The 17,306-nt window shown below is 45.5% G+C and overlaps 1 protein-coding gene across 2 annotated transcripts in view; it reads right to left on the bottom strand.

The window, feature by feature from the left end:
- Positions 1-473: 473 nt before the first annotated feature.
- The window catches only part of arhgef19 (Rho guanine nucleotide exchange factor 19), an 88,321-nt gene continuing 71,488 nt past the window's right edge, over positions 474-17,306 (bottom strand). For both annotated transcript variants that reach the window (XM_087980479.1, XM_043675745.2), the window contains 5 exons: positions 15,753-15,916; positions 9,931-10,089; positions 6,531-6,613; positions 5,221-5,325; positions 474-3,739 (listed from right to left, as the gene is read on the bottom strand). In XM_087980479.1, the coding sequence (XP_087836605.1) occupies positions 3,582-3,739; positions 5,221-5,325; positions 6,531-6,613; positions 9,931-10,089; positions 15,753-15,916 (669 nt within the window). In that variant the 3' untranslated portion in view covers positions 474-3,581. The remainder of the gene's footprint in view (positions 3,740-5,220; positions 5,326-6,530; positions 6,614-9,930; positions 10,090-15,752; positions 15,917-17,306) is intronic.

Genomic DNA, 17,306 nt, shown 5'->3' with positions numbered 1-17,306 from the left:
CCCCCCCCCCCTCCCCAAAACCAAAGTGAAGGAACAGCGTTGATGAGATGGGCACTTACCCATTGAGATTTGACATCGTGTTTACCCAGTGTGGTGGCAACCCCAGAGATTCCAGGGTTGCTTCTTTGCCTATGTGCATTGTGGGTGGTCTCACTGTGCTACAATTGGTGTCTGTGACTATATGTTGAAGTTGGGGTGACAGGGTATAGATTAGCCTGGGTTGCTGCCCTCCATTGTTGTGGAGTGTAGCTTGCTGAAAAGTATACATGGGAGCTGGGTGAGGGAAGTATTGGTCTTGTTTTCATTGAATGTTATCATCCTTTAGCTTGTCACCACTCTTGGTCTAGGTTGACGCGTGCAAGTGACTTGCTGGAAGGTGGCAGTTTTTTGTGTACATCTGCAGTACTATGGGTTGAGTGGGGTTAGAAAAAGAGGAAAAAAATGAGTAAAACAAATCATTTTGCTCTTCAAAACTGATCACATGACAGCACGTGGATAACTTTAATTATTACACGACAGTAGAAAAGTTCCAACAGTGAATTTTAATGGTGTACAAACATCAACGGTTATCTGGAAACTCTTGAATTTTTCCAAGGTCTAAATCAATTGTTAATAATGAGCATCAAACCTCTGTGCTCAGGAATTCTCTAAAGATGCTGCGCACATTGAATGTGATCAACTATCTCTTGAATATGTACAAAGTGCCTTTACAAGTGTTCCCTTGGTGGGCATGCCAGCATAAGATGGCAGTGGTGAAACGCTGTGTGTGTGTAAAACATGGCAACGGTCACTGAGGAACTTTTGCAATAATGCAATAAATTGCTGTCAACAGATGCCATGTTTCATGAATGACACTCTGGGTTTTGATACAGGTTGTAGCAATACTTGAAGGTAAAGAATGTTCCTTGGTCATCCAACCATTTTGATTTCACACCAAGTCATAGTCTTGGAGGCTCCGTAGCTGGACCACATTCAAATGGAGAGGAGTTGCTCTCTGAGCACCTCCCACCTCAGTACAATCTGCACCAGGCAAACTGGGTCATATCGTGTGGCCTCTCTTTTCTTCTCCGACATATACAAACTTGAATACTATTGTCTAACAAAATAACCCCTGCACCCCATTCAGGGCTCATTCGAACTTGAACACCAAAGGTGATTCCTCACTACCTACCACCAATTAATGTAAACTTACATTCTTGTGGTGCAGTGGTAGTGCCTCTACCTCTGAGCCAGGAGACCCAGGCTCAAGTCAGAGGTGTGTAATAACATCTCTTGAATAGACTGATTAGAAAATATATACATTCTCCTAACGAAATGTACACTGAGCAGGAGTAATTTCAGATGTAAAATCAAAGACTATTTATAAAAATGAACAGCTGTGAAAACATGGAATTTTAGAACAATAAGTTAGCACCTTAGCAGAAATGGCAGTGTAACTACAGTTACTAGCAGTGGGTGTACACAACTCACCTGGTTTTAATGGACACTGTGCATGAATAGGCAGAACAGACAAGATACAGCAGGCAGTTGGGCTGCTGTGATGATGATACACTGAGCAGGTTCTGGGGCTGTTGGAATATTATCATGAGCAGACACTCAATTTGTAGAGTCACCTTTTATCTGTTAGTGTTGCAATCTGAACAAGGGGACATGTAGCGTTCACCATTGGTCATCCTCAGTGGTTGGTGCCAGTTGACCAATTCTGGGGAAATCAAGTCAAGCAATCAGATCTATTCATTCATGGGATGTGGGCATCACTGGCTGGGCCAGCATTTATCTCCCATCCCAGATAGCAGTTAATCTTGCTGTGGGTCTGGATTTACATGTAGGTCAGATCAGGAAGGACAGCAGATTTCCCTTCCCTAAAGGACATTAGTGAACAAGATGGGGTTTTCCTGACAATTGACCATGGTTTTGTCATTAGATCCTTAGTTTCAGATTTCTATTGAATAACGTGCTGGGACTTGAATCCAGAATGTTACCTGGGTCTCTGGATTATTAGTCTTGTGGTAAGGCAATTAGGCCATTGCCTCTCCTGACTTTGCGTAATCATTTCCCTGATAATTTAACAGGTCTTGGCGACATAATTCCCAATGCCAGGTTTATTTAAATTCACTCCTGTTTTGCCGTGTGGGAAATGATGTCTGAATTACTGGGAGCAGGATGAGAATTCTCATGTCATCCATAACCTCAGCCAGGGACTGGGACTGAAATTTGAAACAATCTTGAGTATGGCAAGCCCTGGGCCCTATTATGCCGCTCTGTTCTGAGCTGAAAATGTGTTGCTGGAAAAGCACAGCAGGTCAGGCAGCATCCAAGGAACAGGAGAATCGACGTTTCGGGCATGAGCCCTTCCGCTCTGTTCTGAGCCCTGGTCTAAGCTTCAGTGATACAGCAAGGTGCCTGAGGGTGGTTGGCATCTGTAAATTGGCAAAGGAGGTGGGAGAGATCTGCCCACGTCAAAACCAGGCAGAGGTGGCTGTGGTGTCACTGTCTCGTGGTTCGTAAATGATCAGGATTTTTTGTCTCTCCCACAGAAGATGACTGTTGGTGACTGAAACAGACACTGCTTTCGATGGGGTTGAGCTTGTGTCAGAGAATTTGACTGCTGTGTCAGGAAGGGAATTAGAGGTACACAAGGCTTTGGTACCAAGTTGCGGCAATTTGATCTGCTCTTCAATCGGAGTGACTATGCTCACCCTTCCCCACTGACTCTGAGCTGCTAATCCAGTCTCTGCCTGGCTATATTGGGCTGTTTGAAGGTTTATTATTCAGCAGACCTGAAGAGGTGTGGCACTGAGGTGCACCAAAAGCCCCAGCATCATCAAAGGCAAGAGGGTGAGATCAGTCAGACCGACCAGAAATGTGAAGAACCCACTAGCCATCTCTTGGTTTCCTTATCCTCCTGCCAAACGAAATAGAACCCCCCCTCCCCCCTAGTCCTTGTGGTGGGGGGTGGGAATGGAGAGGAGTGGGCAGCCTGCGTAGGGCAAATCACGGGCTAGACACAAAGACAACTTTCCCTTTCAACTCTGAGGATAACTATTTTTGCTTAGTTTCGAGTTGCCAATAAGTCGGAAATGGATCAATGCTGGGTCTACCCTGTCTGGGCACATCAACGGTAAAAATGAGGGTTTAACTGCATCCAAATTTTGCAGCACATCCCCATAACATCTGCTGTTTAATCTCTCCCCCTCCACCCCCATTCCCCGCTCACATAGTTTCTCCCAACCCTGGGCTTCTAATCCTTTTTAGGCAGTGAATTCTTGGCAACTGCAGCAACCACTCCGATGCAGCCCCTGTAAGTATGAACCCAAAGTTCTCTGAGCCCCCACTGTAGAAGCGTTTGTGTCTCCTTGAAAGCTGGAGAGTAAGGGACAATCTAAGTTGTGTCATACCACAGGATGGACTAGTATACCCAAATGGACTAGAAATTAAGGTCATTCACTGTGGAGCACAGTAATTGTCTCTCAGAGACTTCACAGCTCAGGCCCTACAATGTCAGCTGTTTCCCCACAAGATTCGGGATGAGTTCGATATCCATGCTCCACATGGCATCTCCAACACAGCCTGGCCTCCTGTTACTGGCATTCTTCCTGGAGTTTCCTGGTTGCGTGTTTAATGCGATTCTTTTCCCGTAGGTTTCGTATCCGAGCATTCCGGTTTGTTATCTCTTCCACATATTGCTTTGGAAACCATCCTCTCTCTCCATCAGATAACCGAATCCCCTCGATCCAGCCTGGAATCAGATTGGGGAAGCAGTGCCAGTGAGGAGGGTGGAACAGCATCTGATTGGCAAAGGTTTAACACAGCCTGATCCTACCCAATGTGTCATGTAGACTCTACCATTTCAGTTCGTCTGTTCCTTGAGGTGGTGATGGGATGGGGTTGGGGGGCAGGTCCTCAGGTAAAGGGGCCAATATTCTAGGACTGAGACGTGGAGAAACCTCTTCCAAAAGGTTGTGAATCTTTGGAATTCTCTGTCCCAGAAGGGTATGGGGAGACTCTTGGTTAAGCCTGAATTAGACTGATCTTTGGTCCCTCAGTTCCTCTTATAGACCTGGGAGTGGGTGGGAAAGTGGAGTTGAAGCTGAGGGCAGCACAGTGCCACAATGCTTAGCACTGCAGCCTCACAGCACCAGGGCCCCAGGTTCGATTCCAGCCTTGAGCAACTGTCTGTGTGTGGAGTTTGCACATACTCCCCGTGTCTGCGTGAGTTTCCTCCGGGTGCCCCGGTTTCCTCCCACAGTCCAAAAATGTCAGCTTAGGTGAATCGGCCATGTTAAATTGTCCCATTGTTTTCAGGGATGTGTAGGTTACGTGCATTAGTCAGGGGTATGTGTAGAGCAATAGGGTAGGGGAATAAGTTTCAGTGGGATACTCTTTGGAGGGTTGGTATGGGCTTGTTGGGCCGAAGGGCCTGTTTCCACACTGTAGGGATTCTATGATTGTGTCAAATGGCAGAATACCGGGCAACTGGGCAAATCTTGCACCTATTCCCTATAATCTTGCACTTCCAGGATCCTGTCTTACAAAGTGATATGTTTATGGTGGGCAGCTGAGAGCTGGGAGACCCCTTTTAAATCTAACTGGGGGGATCACCAGAGCCTGGCAACTTTGCTGGAAAATGCAGTGTAAAAGGAGCCGCTGTTTACTTTTTAAAAACTCCGCAGCTCCCACCACAATCTGCTCAATCTCTCACCCACCTTTCTCACCCTCTAATGTCCTCCACTGCTCTCAGAGCTCAGGGGCCACAGAAATTTTCAGGAATTAAAATTCTCGAGCATTAAGCTGTCTCATAACTTTGTATTGAATTCTCTTATATTTTAGCAACTGAGGGGTGATTTGAGGCATTTAAAATGTTAGAAAAATTGGGCACATAGAGATTATTTCCTCATTTTTTTATTTATTAGTTTAATATTAATTACTTTTTTTTCTGAGCAGACAGAATCTGGAAGCACTTCCTCTCAAAGAGTAAAGGAAATTTGGAACCTCCCTCCTGAAAGGTGAGTTGGAGTATTCAAGACTGAGGTAAACTGTTGGTTGGTGAAGGTATCAAAGGGTGAGTAAAGAGGAGACAATAGAGCTACAGGTCAGCCAGGATCTGTACTGAATGTAGGAGTATTCCCGAGGGACTGAATGGCCACCTATTCCAGCGCTCATGTTTCCTGCATTCCCTAGACATGCTCTGACCCGTGAGGAGAGTGCGGTTTCTCTCACCGTCTTTGGTTCTTGTTTTCACCTCAAGGACATCGGCCTTCTCCAGTGCCAGCTCATCTGCTTCCTGGGCTTTGTACGTCTTGATGCACTGGACCTGAGGAATGTCTGGGTTGAAAGGTAAAACGTTAGTATCCCGGTCTGTGTGGCCTATATATGGCAACAGCTGAAATGTAACACAAAGCCACATGCTATTCAGTTTAATGGGGGAGAGAATCAGCCACAGTCATCAATCCTATGCCACAACAAAAATGTTGCATTTATATAGCATCTTGCATGACCTCAGGATGAAAATGTGTTGCTGGAAAAGCACAGCAGGTCAGGCAGCATCCAAGGAGCAGGAGAATCGACGTTTCGGGCATGAGCCCTTCTTCAGCTCATGCCCTAAACGTCAATTCTCCTGCTCCTTGGATGCTGCCTGAGCTGCTGCGCTTTTCCAGCAACACATTTTCAGCTCTGATCTCCAGCATCTGCAGTCCTCACTTTCTCCTCGATGACCTCAGGATGCTCCACTTTGCACTACTGGTAATAAAGTACTATTGTAGTTGCCTCTGCTATCATGTCAGAAAGATGGCAGCTGACCTGTGTACAGCAAGATCCCAAGCACCGGAATCGGTAAATGATCAGATGATCTGTTCTGGTTATGTTGGTTGACAGGCAAATGTTGGCCAGCCACCATGAAGAACTCCCGTGTTTTGTTTCCAGCCTTGATAGTGCTGGCGGGGCCTCGGTTTAACATCTCACCTGAAAGGTGCCTGTAGCAGGACAGCACTCCCTTAGTGCCACACTGCAGCATTGGCCTGAACATTGTGCCCAAGTCTCAGGAATGGGACCTGCACCATGGAAGATCTGACTCAGAGGCACGAGTGAACCCAATTGGGAATTTTCCCAATATCGGTTTTCCTCATTTCTTTGGAGCATCTTCAGAGATTTTGCCTACGTTAAAGGGGGGTTAGGAATGTAAGACCATCTGATGTTAATTGTGTAATGTGTGCATCTATAGGCTGATTCAGTCCCTAGATTACCCAACAGAACAGGAAAGTTCAGGGTTAATTAAACCACTTGTTTTAAGACGAAACATTTCCTTTTTATTATGTTGAAGATGCTATATAAGTGCAAGTTGTTATTGCAATTGAGCTTCCAGTAAGTAACCTCAGCCAAGGACAGGCACTCTCACCAGCCACGACTTCCCTTGCATTAAACACTAGCAGTGTACAATGGATATTTCAACACCGACAGGGAACCAACATGGCATCTACCATTTGGTGCAAGCTCAAAAACACCATCCTGTGTGCACTGTGCATGAATCTCACCATCCTTCTCCAGTCCGACATATTCTGTGTCGATCCCTTTGTCTGCGAGGAGCATGGCCGTTATCCAACGCTGCTTCTCACTCCTGCAAGTAGAGGTGAGAAAAATACAATGGATTTTGTAAGTGAGCAGGATTGGGTACATGGGTCTATATGTGAGCAGGATTGGGTACATGGGTCTGTATGTGAACAGGATTGGGTACATGGGTCTGTATGTGAGCCGGATTGGGTACATGGGTCTATATGTGAGCCGGATTGGGTACATGGGTCTGTATGTGAGCAGGATTGGGTACATGGGTCTGTATGTGAGCAGGATTGGGTACATTTTTACAGTCTCTGACTGCTGTATACCTTAATTCTAGTGTCCACCCCTCCAGCTTGCAGCTTATTCATCTCCAGGTAGGTCAGCGCCATTTCTCTATTAACCTTTTCCCACGCAGTTGTCCAAAGCCTCAGACGCTGCTTGGAAAATAACAACTGTGCACTCACCCCCACCAATCCGATATGCACCATCTCCACCCTCAATCAGGAGACCTGGTTCCTCAGTGTATACACTTCGACTTTGCTGAACCCTGCCCCTTGAACTCTCCCATTCCCACTTTGGTCTCAAACACTGTTCTCAGTAGGTCTAATATAGTAAATAAAAATATTCCGCTGGCTTCTTTGCTGCCCTCTGTTCTGACTATTAACTTTCAAACTTCTGACCCAAGCTGTATCCTTCCTGGACCCCACAGCATGAGATGCTGCTGATGATGCAATGTGGTTTCCAAGGCAATGTTAATTTTTATTGACCTGTCAGGTTTACTGGACATCAGAGTCGAGAGTGCGGTGCTGGAAAAGCACAGCAGGTCAGGCAGCATCCGAGGATCAGGAAAATCGACATTTCGGGTAAGAGCCCTTCATCAGGAGTGAGGCTCGTGAGCTGAGGGGGTGGAGAGATAAATGGGAGGGGGAGTGGGGCTGGGGGGGGAAGGTAGCAGAGAATGTGATAGGTGGGTGGAGGTGGGGGTGATGGTGATAGGTCAGAGAGGAGGGTGGAGCGGATAGGTGGGAAGGAAGATGGACAGGTGGGACAGGTCATGAGGGCGGTGCCAAGTTGGAAGGTTGGATCTGACAGGAGGGAAGCATCTGAACTAAAGGGGAAAAAGAACCCACAAATTGTGGATGCTGGAAACCAGAGACAAAAACAGAAATTGCTGGAAATACTCAGCAGCTCTGGCAGGATCCAGTGACTCTGAAACACTCATTGTGCTTTCTCTACACAGATGCTGCCGGACCTACTGAGTTTTTCATGCAATTTATGTTTTTATATCTGAACTGATGATGCTGTTTGGTTTTCCTCTTGTGGAGCTGACAAACTTATCAACCCCCCCTCCCATCATCAGAGAGTGGTGGGTGTGTGGAATGCTCTGCCCCAGAAGGCAGTGGAGGCCCAGTCTCTGGATTCGTTTAAGAAAGAGTTGGATAGAGCTCTCAAGGATAGTGGAATCAAGGGTTATGGAGATAAGGCAGGAACAGGATACTGATTGAGGATGATCAGCCGTGATCATAATGAATGGTGGTGCAGGCTCGAAGGGCAGAATGGCCTACTCCTGCACCTATTGTCTATTGTCTATTATCATCTCTTTCCATTTCAAACCTTTTTTTTTTCTCTTCACTTTATCCCATTAAATACTCACACAATTCCTTTTGCCCCGGTGAGATGTTTTGTCATGGGGTTAGAACAGTTTTCTATGCAGTAATTTGCAAGTTAGTAAGTCTTTTTAAAGTTTTCCCTTTGAGACCGAAGTTGTGCTGCCTTCCCCAGTTAATTCAAACAAAGGGGTTATATCCTGAACGTTAATTTTCCTTCTCCTGCAACAGACTTTAGGTAAAACAAAGAACTGCAGATACTGGAAATCAGAAATAGAAGCAGAAATCGCTGGGAAAACTCAGCAAGGTCTGGCAGCATCAATGGGGAGAAAGCAGAGTTAATGTTTAGGGTCCAGTGACCCTTTTTCAGAACTTCTTCAGTTAATTCTGCCAGACCTGCTGAGTTTTCCCAGCAATTTCTGTTTCTGTTATGGATGTTTGGAGTTTGGTGCCACCTGCTGGTTTACTGGGCATATGCCTTGCCCAAATCTCACCAGATCCTCAGCCAAGTCTTCTGTGCCAGGTCAGAGCTAGATACGCCCTGGGGAGATCATCCATTCCCATTCCCAAAAAAAAGTGTGTAAAAATAGAAACTGGGCGTAAAAATCAACTGGGACCATGAGAGGACTCAGGAGCTAGATTTACGAGCTGATAACTTGCTTAAACTCTCAGCCCATGCTCCCAAAGTCTAACTCACTGAAGGCCACCTTGTTAATTCAGGTCTTAATCTCTGGCTGGATGGCACTGACTGGCCTCTGATACTTGTCCCCAGGAGCCAGCAGCTGGATTTTCACATCTGGGTCTCCATCCCTGAGTGTTTTCCTGCTAACGTATGTATTCGCCAAGCTCTGGAGAAATAATTTAGTTTTATCACACTGTCCCTCCCATCCAGGTGTGAACCCAGTGAGAGTCTTTGCCTTGTCACTGTGGTTGTGCAGTGAATTTGGACAGGGGCTCAAACATGCTACAGGTCTGAAGGTTTCAGTGAGTTAAGAAAAATGTAACAGTAAAACGGGAATCATTCTCTGGGTCCCAGCGGATTTGTCAGATACTGGAACAAATTATGACTGGTTGGTTATTGATCATGAGCAAGTTGGTCGACTGGATCTACATCAGTTCATAAGCAAAAACTGAAATTGCTGGAGAAACCCAACAGGTCTGGCAGCGGCAGTGAAGAAAAACAGAGTTAATGTTTTGGGTCCAGTGACCCTTCGTCAGAACTAGCAGTTACCAGACTTGAAACATGAACTCTGCTTTCTCTCTGCAGATCTGCTGAGTTTCACCAGCAATTTTCTGCTTTTGTTGCAAGCTGTCGGCATCTGCGGTGCTTTTAGTTTGTTTTACTTTGGTGGTGTCATCTAGGAGAAAGCGAACATTGCAGATGCTGGAGATCTAAGTCAAAAAATGTCATGCTGGAAAAGCACAGCAGGTCAGGCAGCATCTGAGGAGCAGGAGAGTCGACAATTCAAGCATAAGCTTTTCATCAGGAACATATTCTTGATGAAGAGCTTGTGCTCAAAACATTGACTGTCCTGCTCCTTGGATGCTGCCTGACCGGCTGTGCTTTTCCAGCACGACACTTTTTGACTTTGGTGTCATGTCTTTTTATTCACCTTGATAGAAAAGGTGCCCTGTTTGGGAAATGAATGGATTAAAAGGGCAGTTTAATTAGGAGTCTGTGCTCCCAGGGCCCATACCAACATCGATTCAGTGCTGGAATCACTCTGCAATGGCCGTTACTGCTATCTCGCCCCAGTACTGGCTTACTCACTCAGTGCGGGCTCGCAACAAGATCTGCTGCTTCACGTGACCCTTCTCCAGGAGCTGCAAGTGGAAGACGTGGCCTGGGATCCCGTGCACCTTCATGTTTAGGTCCTTCGCCCTCAGCTCCTGGCTCTTGGCATGTACAAAGACAGCGAATTTCCCTGTACTGAGGGAGACAAAGTTTCAGTCAGCAGCCATAATATACTCATCTATTTAAGTTGCCAAGATCATTAAAATGACCCTCTCCACCATTCGAGGACGGTGGAGCACAAATTAGTTGTTTTTCTCCATTCCAGACAAGAGCAGGACATGATGTAGTCAGTGAAGTACTAGTGAACAAAGTTTTGGAAGAGGGGGCCCAAAATGACTGAAACAAGAAACATTCCGACTCTTTGTTGTTCAAAATTCCTCCTCAGATATTGTGCTCCTAAGTTCTATCCTTCTCTCACCTTCACCTCATCCCCCTGTGACTCTTATTGTTTTCTATTCCTCAACTTCCCTGTTTCCATTTCTGAGGAAATTTTCATTTTTGGTCCAGCAATATTCATCACACACCCATCGACCCCCACAGTCATCTCGACTACACTACCTCACAACCTGCTTCCAACATGGACTCCATTCTGTTCCCCCGTTTCTTCCTCTCCTTCATGTTTGTTCTGATTCCACACCCTCTGTGGGTGACAAAGCCCTCAGCCGTGTCCGACCTACTCCCTGTACTCCCGCACTCACCTTTTCTTGTCCCCCTCAGAACACTGACAGGGCTGCCCTTGACTTCACTTTTCATCCCCTAGCCTCTGCATTCAAAGGATCATCATCTGCCATTTCTGCCACTTTCAGCAGGACACCAACAAACAAATCTTATCCCGTCAGCATTCTGCAGGGGCCTGTTTCCCTCTTCTATCACTCCCACCAAACACTGCGTAAGGGATAACTTTGTGGGACACCCCTACCCTGTCTGTAGGAATGTACCCGACCTGGCAGTCAGTTGCCATCTAGAACATAAAACATTACAGCGCAGTACAGGCCCTTCAGCCTTCGATGTTGCGCTGACCTGTGGAATCAATCTGAAGCCTATCTATCCTACAGTATTCCAATTTCATCCATATATTTATCCAATGACTATTTAAATGTCCTTAACGTCGGTGAGTCTACTACTGTTGCAGGCAGACCATTCCACGCCCCTACTACGCTGAGTAAAGAAACTACCCCTGATATCTGTCCTATATCTATCACCTCTCAATTTAAGGCTATGTCCCCTCGTGCTAGCCATCATCATTCAAGTAAAAAGGCTCTCACTGTCCAACCAATCTAACCCTCTGATTATCTTATATGTCTCAATTAAGTCACCTCCCAACGTTCTCTCTAACAAAAACAGCCTCAACTCTCTCAGCCTTTCCTCATAAGACCTTGCCTCCATACCAGGCAACATTCTAGTAAATCTCCTTTTCATCCTTTCCAAAGCTTCTGCATCCTTCCTATAATGTAGTGACCAGAACTGTATGCAATACTCCGCATCAGAGCTTTGTACAGCTGCAATGCAATCTCATGGCTCTGAAACTCAATCCTTCTACCAAGAGAAGCTAACACACAGCGTGCCTTTTTAACAACCTTATTAACCTGAGGGGCAACTTTCAGGGATCTATGTACATGGACACTGAGCTCTCTCTGCTCATCTACACTACCAAGAAGCTTACCAGTACTCCTTATTCCTGTTAGTCCTTCCAAAGTGAATCACCTCACACTTTTCTACATTAAACTCCATTTGTCACCTCTCAGCCCAGCTCTGCAGGTTATCTACATCCCTCTGTAACCTGCAACATCATTCAGCATTATCCACAACTTCACCAACCTTAGTGTCATCCACAAATTTACTAACCCATCCTTCTATGCCCTCATCCAGGTCATTTATAAAAATGACAAACAGCAGTGACCCCAAAACAGATCCTTGCGGTATGCCACTAGTAACTGAACTCTAGGATGAACATTTCCCACCAACCACCATCCTCTGTCTTCTTTCAGCTAGCCAATTTCTAATCCAAACTGCTAAATTACCTCAATCCCATGCCTCTGTATGTTATGCAATAGCCTACCATAGATCTAATCTAATCTAAAGAATTGTGGTCACTATCACCAAAGTGCTCACCAACCTCCAAATCTAACACCTGGCCAGGTTCATTACCCATTGCCAGATCCAATGTGGCCTCGCCCCTTGTTGACTTGTCTACATACTGTGTCAGGAAACCATCTGCCACACATTGGACAAAAACTGACCAATCTGAAGTACTCGAACTATAGCATTTCCAGTCAATATTTGGAAAGTTAAAGACCCCATAATAACTACCCTGTTATTCTTGCTCCTATCCAGAATTATCATAGCTATCCTTTCTACATCTCGAACTCTTTGGAGGCCTATAGAAAACTCCCAACAGGGTGACCTCCTTTCCCATTTCTAACCTCAGCCCATACATCTTGCTCCCATGTTAATATTCCTGTCCTAGACCTGCTGCAGTGTTCCAGTCAATCCCAACACAAACTGGAAGAACTGCACTTCATCATCCACTTCAACACTTTACAGCCTTCAGGACTCAACATGGACCACTTCAGAGCATGAACACTCTCCTCCACTTTGATTACGCACCTTCCTTCCATCCATCCCATCCGTCACATGGAAACTTGCTTGCATGGGTTTGTTCAAAGTAGAACTAATCTATTTTCTGCTATAACACCCACCATTAACATTTAACCTGCATCTCTAACTCTTCTCTACTGTCATTAGCATTTCCTGCGCTGTGCGACATCTTCCCCACTTGCCACTCCAACCCCCATTTTCTCTACAGAATACAAGCCATCAATTCTCCAGACCCTTCAGTTTTGAAAAGTCATATCTGACTCAAAGTGTCTCTGCTTCTCTCTTCACAAATGCTGCCAGACCTGCTGAGTTTCTCCAGGAATTGTCTTTGTTTGTTTTAGACCTCCAGCATTTGTAGTATTATATCCTTTTCTTGATGGTTATTTTTTTTTCTCTCAGAAGACAGTGTTACATGGGTCAGCCTCATGTCCAATAGGTCAGGCAGCATCCAAGAAGCTTCGAATCGACGTTTCGGGCAAAAGCCCTTCAGCCCGAAAAGTCAATTTCGAAGCTCCTTGGATGCTGCCTGAACTGCTGTGCTCTTCCAGCACCACTAATCCAGAATCTGGTTTCCAGCATCTGCAGTCATTATTTTTACCTCATGTCCAATAGATCCAGTGTCCTGAACAGTTCTTCTTTATATCTCTTTTGAAGGAATGATAAACAATGAAACATCCCCATTAAAGGGATGCATCCTTGTTACTGCTATCAAAACCAGAACCATCAAAACAACTTATTAAATTAAAATTTGCTGCTGATTGCAGTTCTCCTTTATGTATGTTCAATACTTAATGACTTAACTCCAATTTTTAATCCTTAACAATACAATTAGATAACACTAATTTATACCGGCCATTTTGACGTCCTTTTCTCCTAACTTCTGACAATAAAATTCCATTTCTTCTCCTTTCCTACTCCTCTGCTGGGATTTAAACCCCGTCTTACTGAAAATGTTGTTCCCGAACTAACTTGGTCAATTCCCTGAAGTTCTAACTCTGGAAAATTTCAATTAAGTGACCTTGCAACCTCTCTTTTCCAGTAAATACACTCAACCTCCTTTAACCTCTGCAAATAATTTCAATTCCTGATGTTCAGTTCGTGACTGTGGTGGGTCTGTGTATTACTCAAGGACTTGATTTCAATCCAGCTGTCAAGAGTACTTTTATACAAATCAGCACTGGCAGCCCTTGTTTTGCTTCAGCTATTTTTGTTCTCTCTGGTTTTCTTTGTTGGGGAGGTGCTGGTGTTGAACTGGGCTGGACAAAGCTTTTTGAACAAAACAGATTAAAATAGCCACTCCATTAACTATCTGATGAAGAAGCGACGCTCCGAAAGCTAGTGTTTCCAAATAAACCTGTTGGACTATAACCTGGTGTTGTGTGATTTTTAGCTTTCTCTGTTGGAATTCAGGATCTCTCCGGCTCCTCATGTCCCTGATGCAGTGAGTGAGTGTCCAACAGTACATGACTGAGATAAGTACACGTGTATCCTGGGATTCAATGGGTGTTCTGCAGAACCCCAGAATGTGGCACTACACATGCTGAAGTGGGGGAGGATTGAAGGTGCCCCCACTCGGATCTGCAACTTTGTGGGATGCAGTTTCTGACAATATTTTTAGAATATTGCTTTGCTGCCCTGGCATTTTATTGAGTGGCTTTGATGTTTGTGGTCTTTATAACAATAACATGGATGCATCTCTTTAACAGGGATGTTTAATTGTTTACCATTCCTTCAAAAGGGGTGTAAAGAGGAACTGCTCAGGACACTGGGACGTGGCAGACATGTGTCAGACCCATGCAACGCTGTCTTCTGAAAAAACTGAGCCACCAAGAAAAGGATATAATATTGCAAATGCTGGAGGTCTAAATCAAACACAGAATTTCTGAAGAAACTCATCAGGTCTGGCAGCATTTGTGGAGTGAAAGCAGAGTTCATATTTTGAGTCCGATATGACCTTTCAACACTGAAGGGTCTGTAGAGAAACCGGGGGGGTGGAGTAGCATTGACAGATTTTGGATCAGGATGAGCAGTGTTCCCAACAACACAGTCTGTGTTGAAGGCACAGACCTGTAAATTCCTTTTCTTTGTCAGTTTTGGTGGCCTGAATGTATTTGCGTGTGTGTGTGTTACTGAGTCTGTGTGTGGCTTGTGTGAGTGTGGGCGCGTGCTGTGTCCACTCGTACACTATAAAATATAGGAGCAGAATTAGGCCATTCAGCCCATCGAGTCTGCTCTGCCATTCATCCATGGCTGATCTGTTTCTCAACCCCGTTCTCCTGCCTTCTCCCTGTAACTCTTGATCACCTTCCCAATCAACAACCCATCTATTTCTGACTTAAATACACTCAATGACTTGTCCTCCACAGCCTTCTGTAGCGATGAGCTCCACAGTGTCACCACCACCTGGCTGAGGAAATTCCTCCTCATCTCAGTTCTAAAAGATTGTCCCTTCACTCTGAGGCTATGCCGTCGAGTCCTAGTCTCTCCTACTCGGGAAACATCTTTGCCATCTCCACTCTATCTAGGCCTCTCCATATTCTGTAAGTTTCAATGATGTCCCCCTTTATCCTTCTAAACTCCATCGAGTACAGACCCAGAGTCTTCAACTGCTCCTCATATAACAAGCCCTTCATCCCCTTGTAAACCTCCTCTGGCCCCTCTCCAATGCCAGCGCATCCTTCCTGAGATACAGGGCCCAAAACTGCTCACAATATTCCAAATGTGGTCTGACCAGAGCCTAATGTAGCCTCAGCAATACATGCCTGCTCATGGTTGTGCGAGTGGGGATGGTAGGTGTGCGAGTGTGTGTCTGAGTGTGGACCTGCCTCCATACTCTCTCAGAGGGTTGACATTCCAGATTCTAACCCCCTTGTTGTGTTTTTTTATTTAAAAATTCTTCCTCATGTCATTGCTTTCTTTGGCAAAACCCTCGCTGCTCGATTCGTCTTCTGTAACATCATCTCTTCCATTCTCGAAAACCATTGAGATTTTAAAATGTGTGCTGCCATCTGGTGACGTCAAGTGAGAACTGCCTCCTGTCAGGTTAGAATGAATCAATGTTCGTTAATGACCTGATGCAAAGAGGAGGGGGACGGTTCAAAAACAATGGGAAAGAGAAAAGTCAAGGAGGAGGTCAGGACAGAAGAGGCAGCTGTGGTTATTACCAAACGGGAGTGTCTGATGATGGAGGGCAAACTTACTCCTTTTTTCGGGAAAGCAGGAGGCAGTCATTGAAGAGATGCAGGTAAATGGGCCTCGTGGAGAGCTTGAACTTCGACCCCGTGGTGTTGTTGACCTGGGAATCCACTTCAGTCAGTTCCCCATGCTTCACCAGCCAGCGGGACTGAGAGATCAGTGGGAAAATCTGCAAAGAGAGAGAACGCCAAACTCAGAAATTCATGACTGAAAGCTGTGAATAAGATCCTTAACCATTTCCTGCCATCCACTGGGTTCATCCACAAAGTGGAAGTAAAATCATTTTTCGCTCTGCTCCCCAAAATGACAGCGAGTTTGTCGGAAATGAGAAATTTTCCAGGAAATGTGCAGTGGGCAGGATATTTTTCTTTTCACTTTGGGAACCTGAGTCTGAATCAACTCAAAACTGATGAGCTGGATTTTTCTCTATCATTCAGTTGTAAGGCTGCAAACAGCTCAGCAATTTCAATGCCATGTTAGCAGATGCTCTACCAACAACTAAAACCACCCCTTAATTCACTCCCAAAATTAGCAGCTCACTCAGAAAGGTTGGCTGGGCAGCCTATTGGAATAGGGGTATAATTCTTACTTTAGGAGCTCTCACTGACTCAGCATATGAGAGGAGACTGGTTCAAATCTCTGAGCCCTTCTGCATCATCACTTATAGTAAAGGTAAAGTCACCATGGTCCCAGAGGACTGTTCTCTCATTAGAGAGAGAGAGACATAAGTGATGGTGAGGAGCAGTCCCAAGAAGGCAAGGTGACTTCCTAATTAAACTTACTCTGTTGGCACCAGGCTGCATCACAAACCAACCAACCTGCCAACTGAGCTAACCAGCCTGCTATAGTCTGGTTAAATTGACTGGTATCAGATGGAAGTCTGGGGAGCAGAGGGCCATCTTCTGAAGTTGAGCTGCATTTCAGGAGCAGGTTTCACTCGGCATCATTCATCTCCCCATTAGGTACTCGGAGTGCTCAATGTTAGTGTCTCTCACAGCTCAGCTGACAGGCTGTGCCTCAGCACCAGCGGTGAACAAGCACATGGACATGCACTTGGAGTTCCTCTTCTTGTGATTTCCCTTGGGTCTGGCCCCTGGCAGCCCCTTGAGCAACAACTCAGCCTCCCCTCTCTCACCTGGCATGGGGAGTGGAACCTGATTATTCTCAGTCTCCCTGTGAGCACTCCCCAAATAGCATGGCTACAGTGGGGAACCACAGCACAAAGGAACACAGGAGTAGGCTATTTGGTCCCTCAAGCTCACTCTACCACTCATAATATCAAGGCTGATCTTCCACCTCAATTCCCATTCTCCTGGAGTGTCCCTATATCCTTTATTATCCTTAATATCCAGAAACATTTTGACCTCTGTCTTAAAAAACTCACGGTGTGAAGGTCCATTGCTGCCTGGGCTCGAGAATTTCAAAGATTCACCACCCACTGAGTGAAGAAATTCCTCCTCACCACAGTCTGAAATGGCTTATCCCTAATTCTGCCATTGTACCTTTTCTAGTCAGAGGACATAATTCTCCCTTATCTACCCTGTCAAGTTCTGTAAGAA

Source organism: Chiloscyllium plagiosum, unplaced genomic scaffold (genome assembly GCF_037043375.1).
Source record: "Chiloscyllium plagiosum isolate Xiang-an unplaced genomic scaffold, Cpla_swu_hap1 HiC_scaffold_37, whole genome shotgun sequence".
NCBI classification, from domain to species: Eukaryota; Metazoa; Chordata; class Chondrichthyes; order Orectolobiformes; family Hemiscylliidae; genus Chiloscyllium; species Chiloscyllium plagiosum.
The sequence above is the reverse complement of the archived record's forward strand: the minus strand, read 5'-3'. Positions and strand labels throughout refer to the sequence as shown.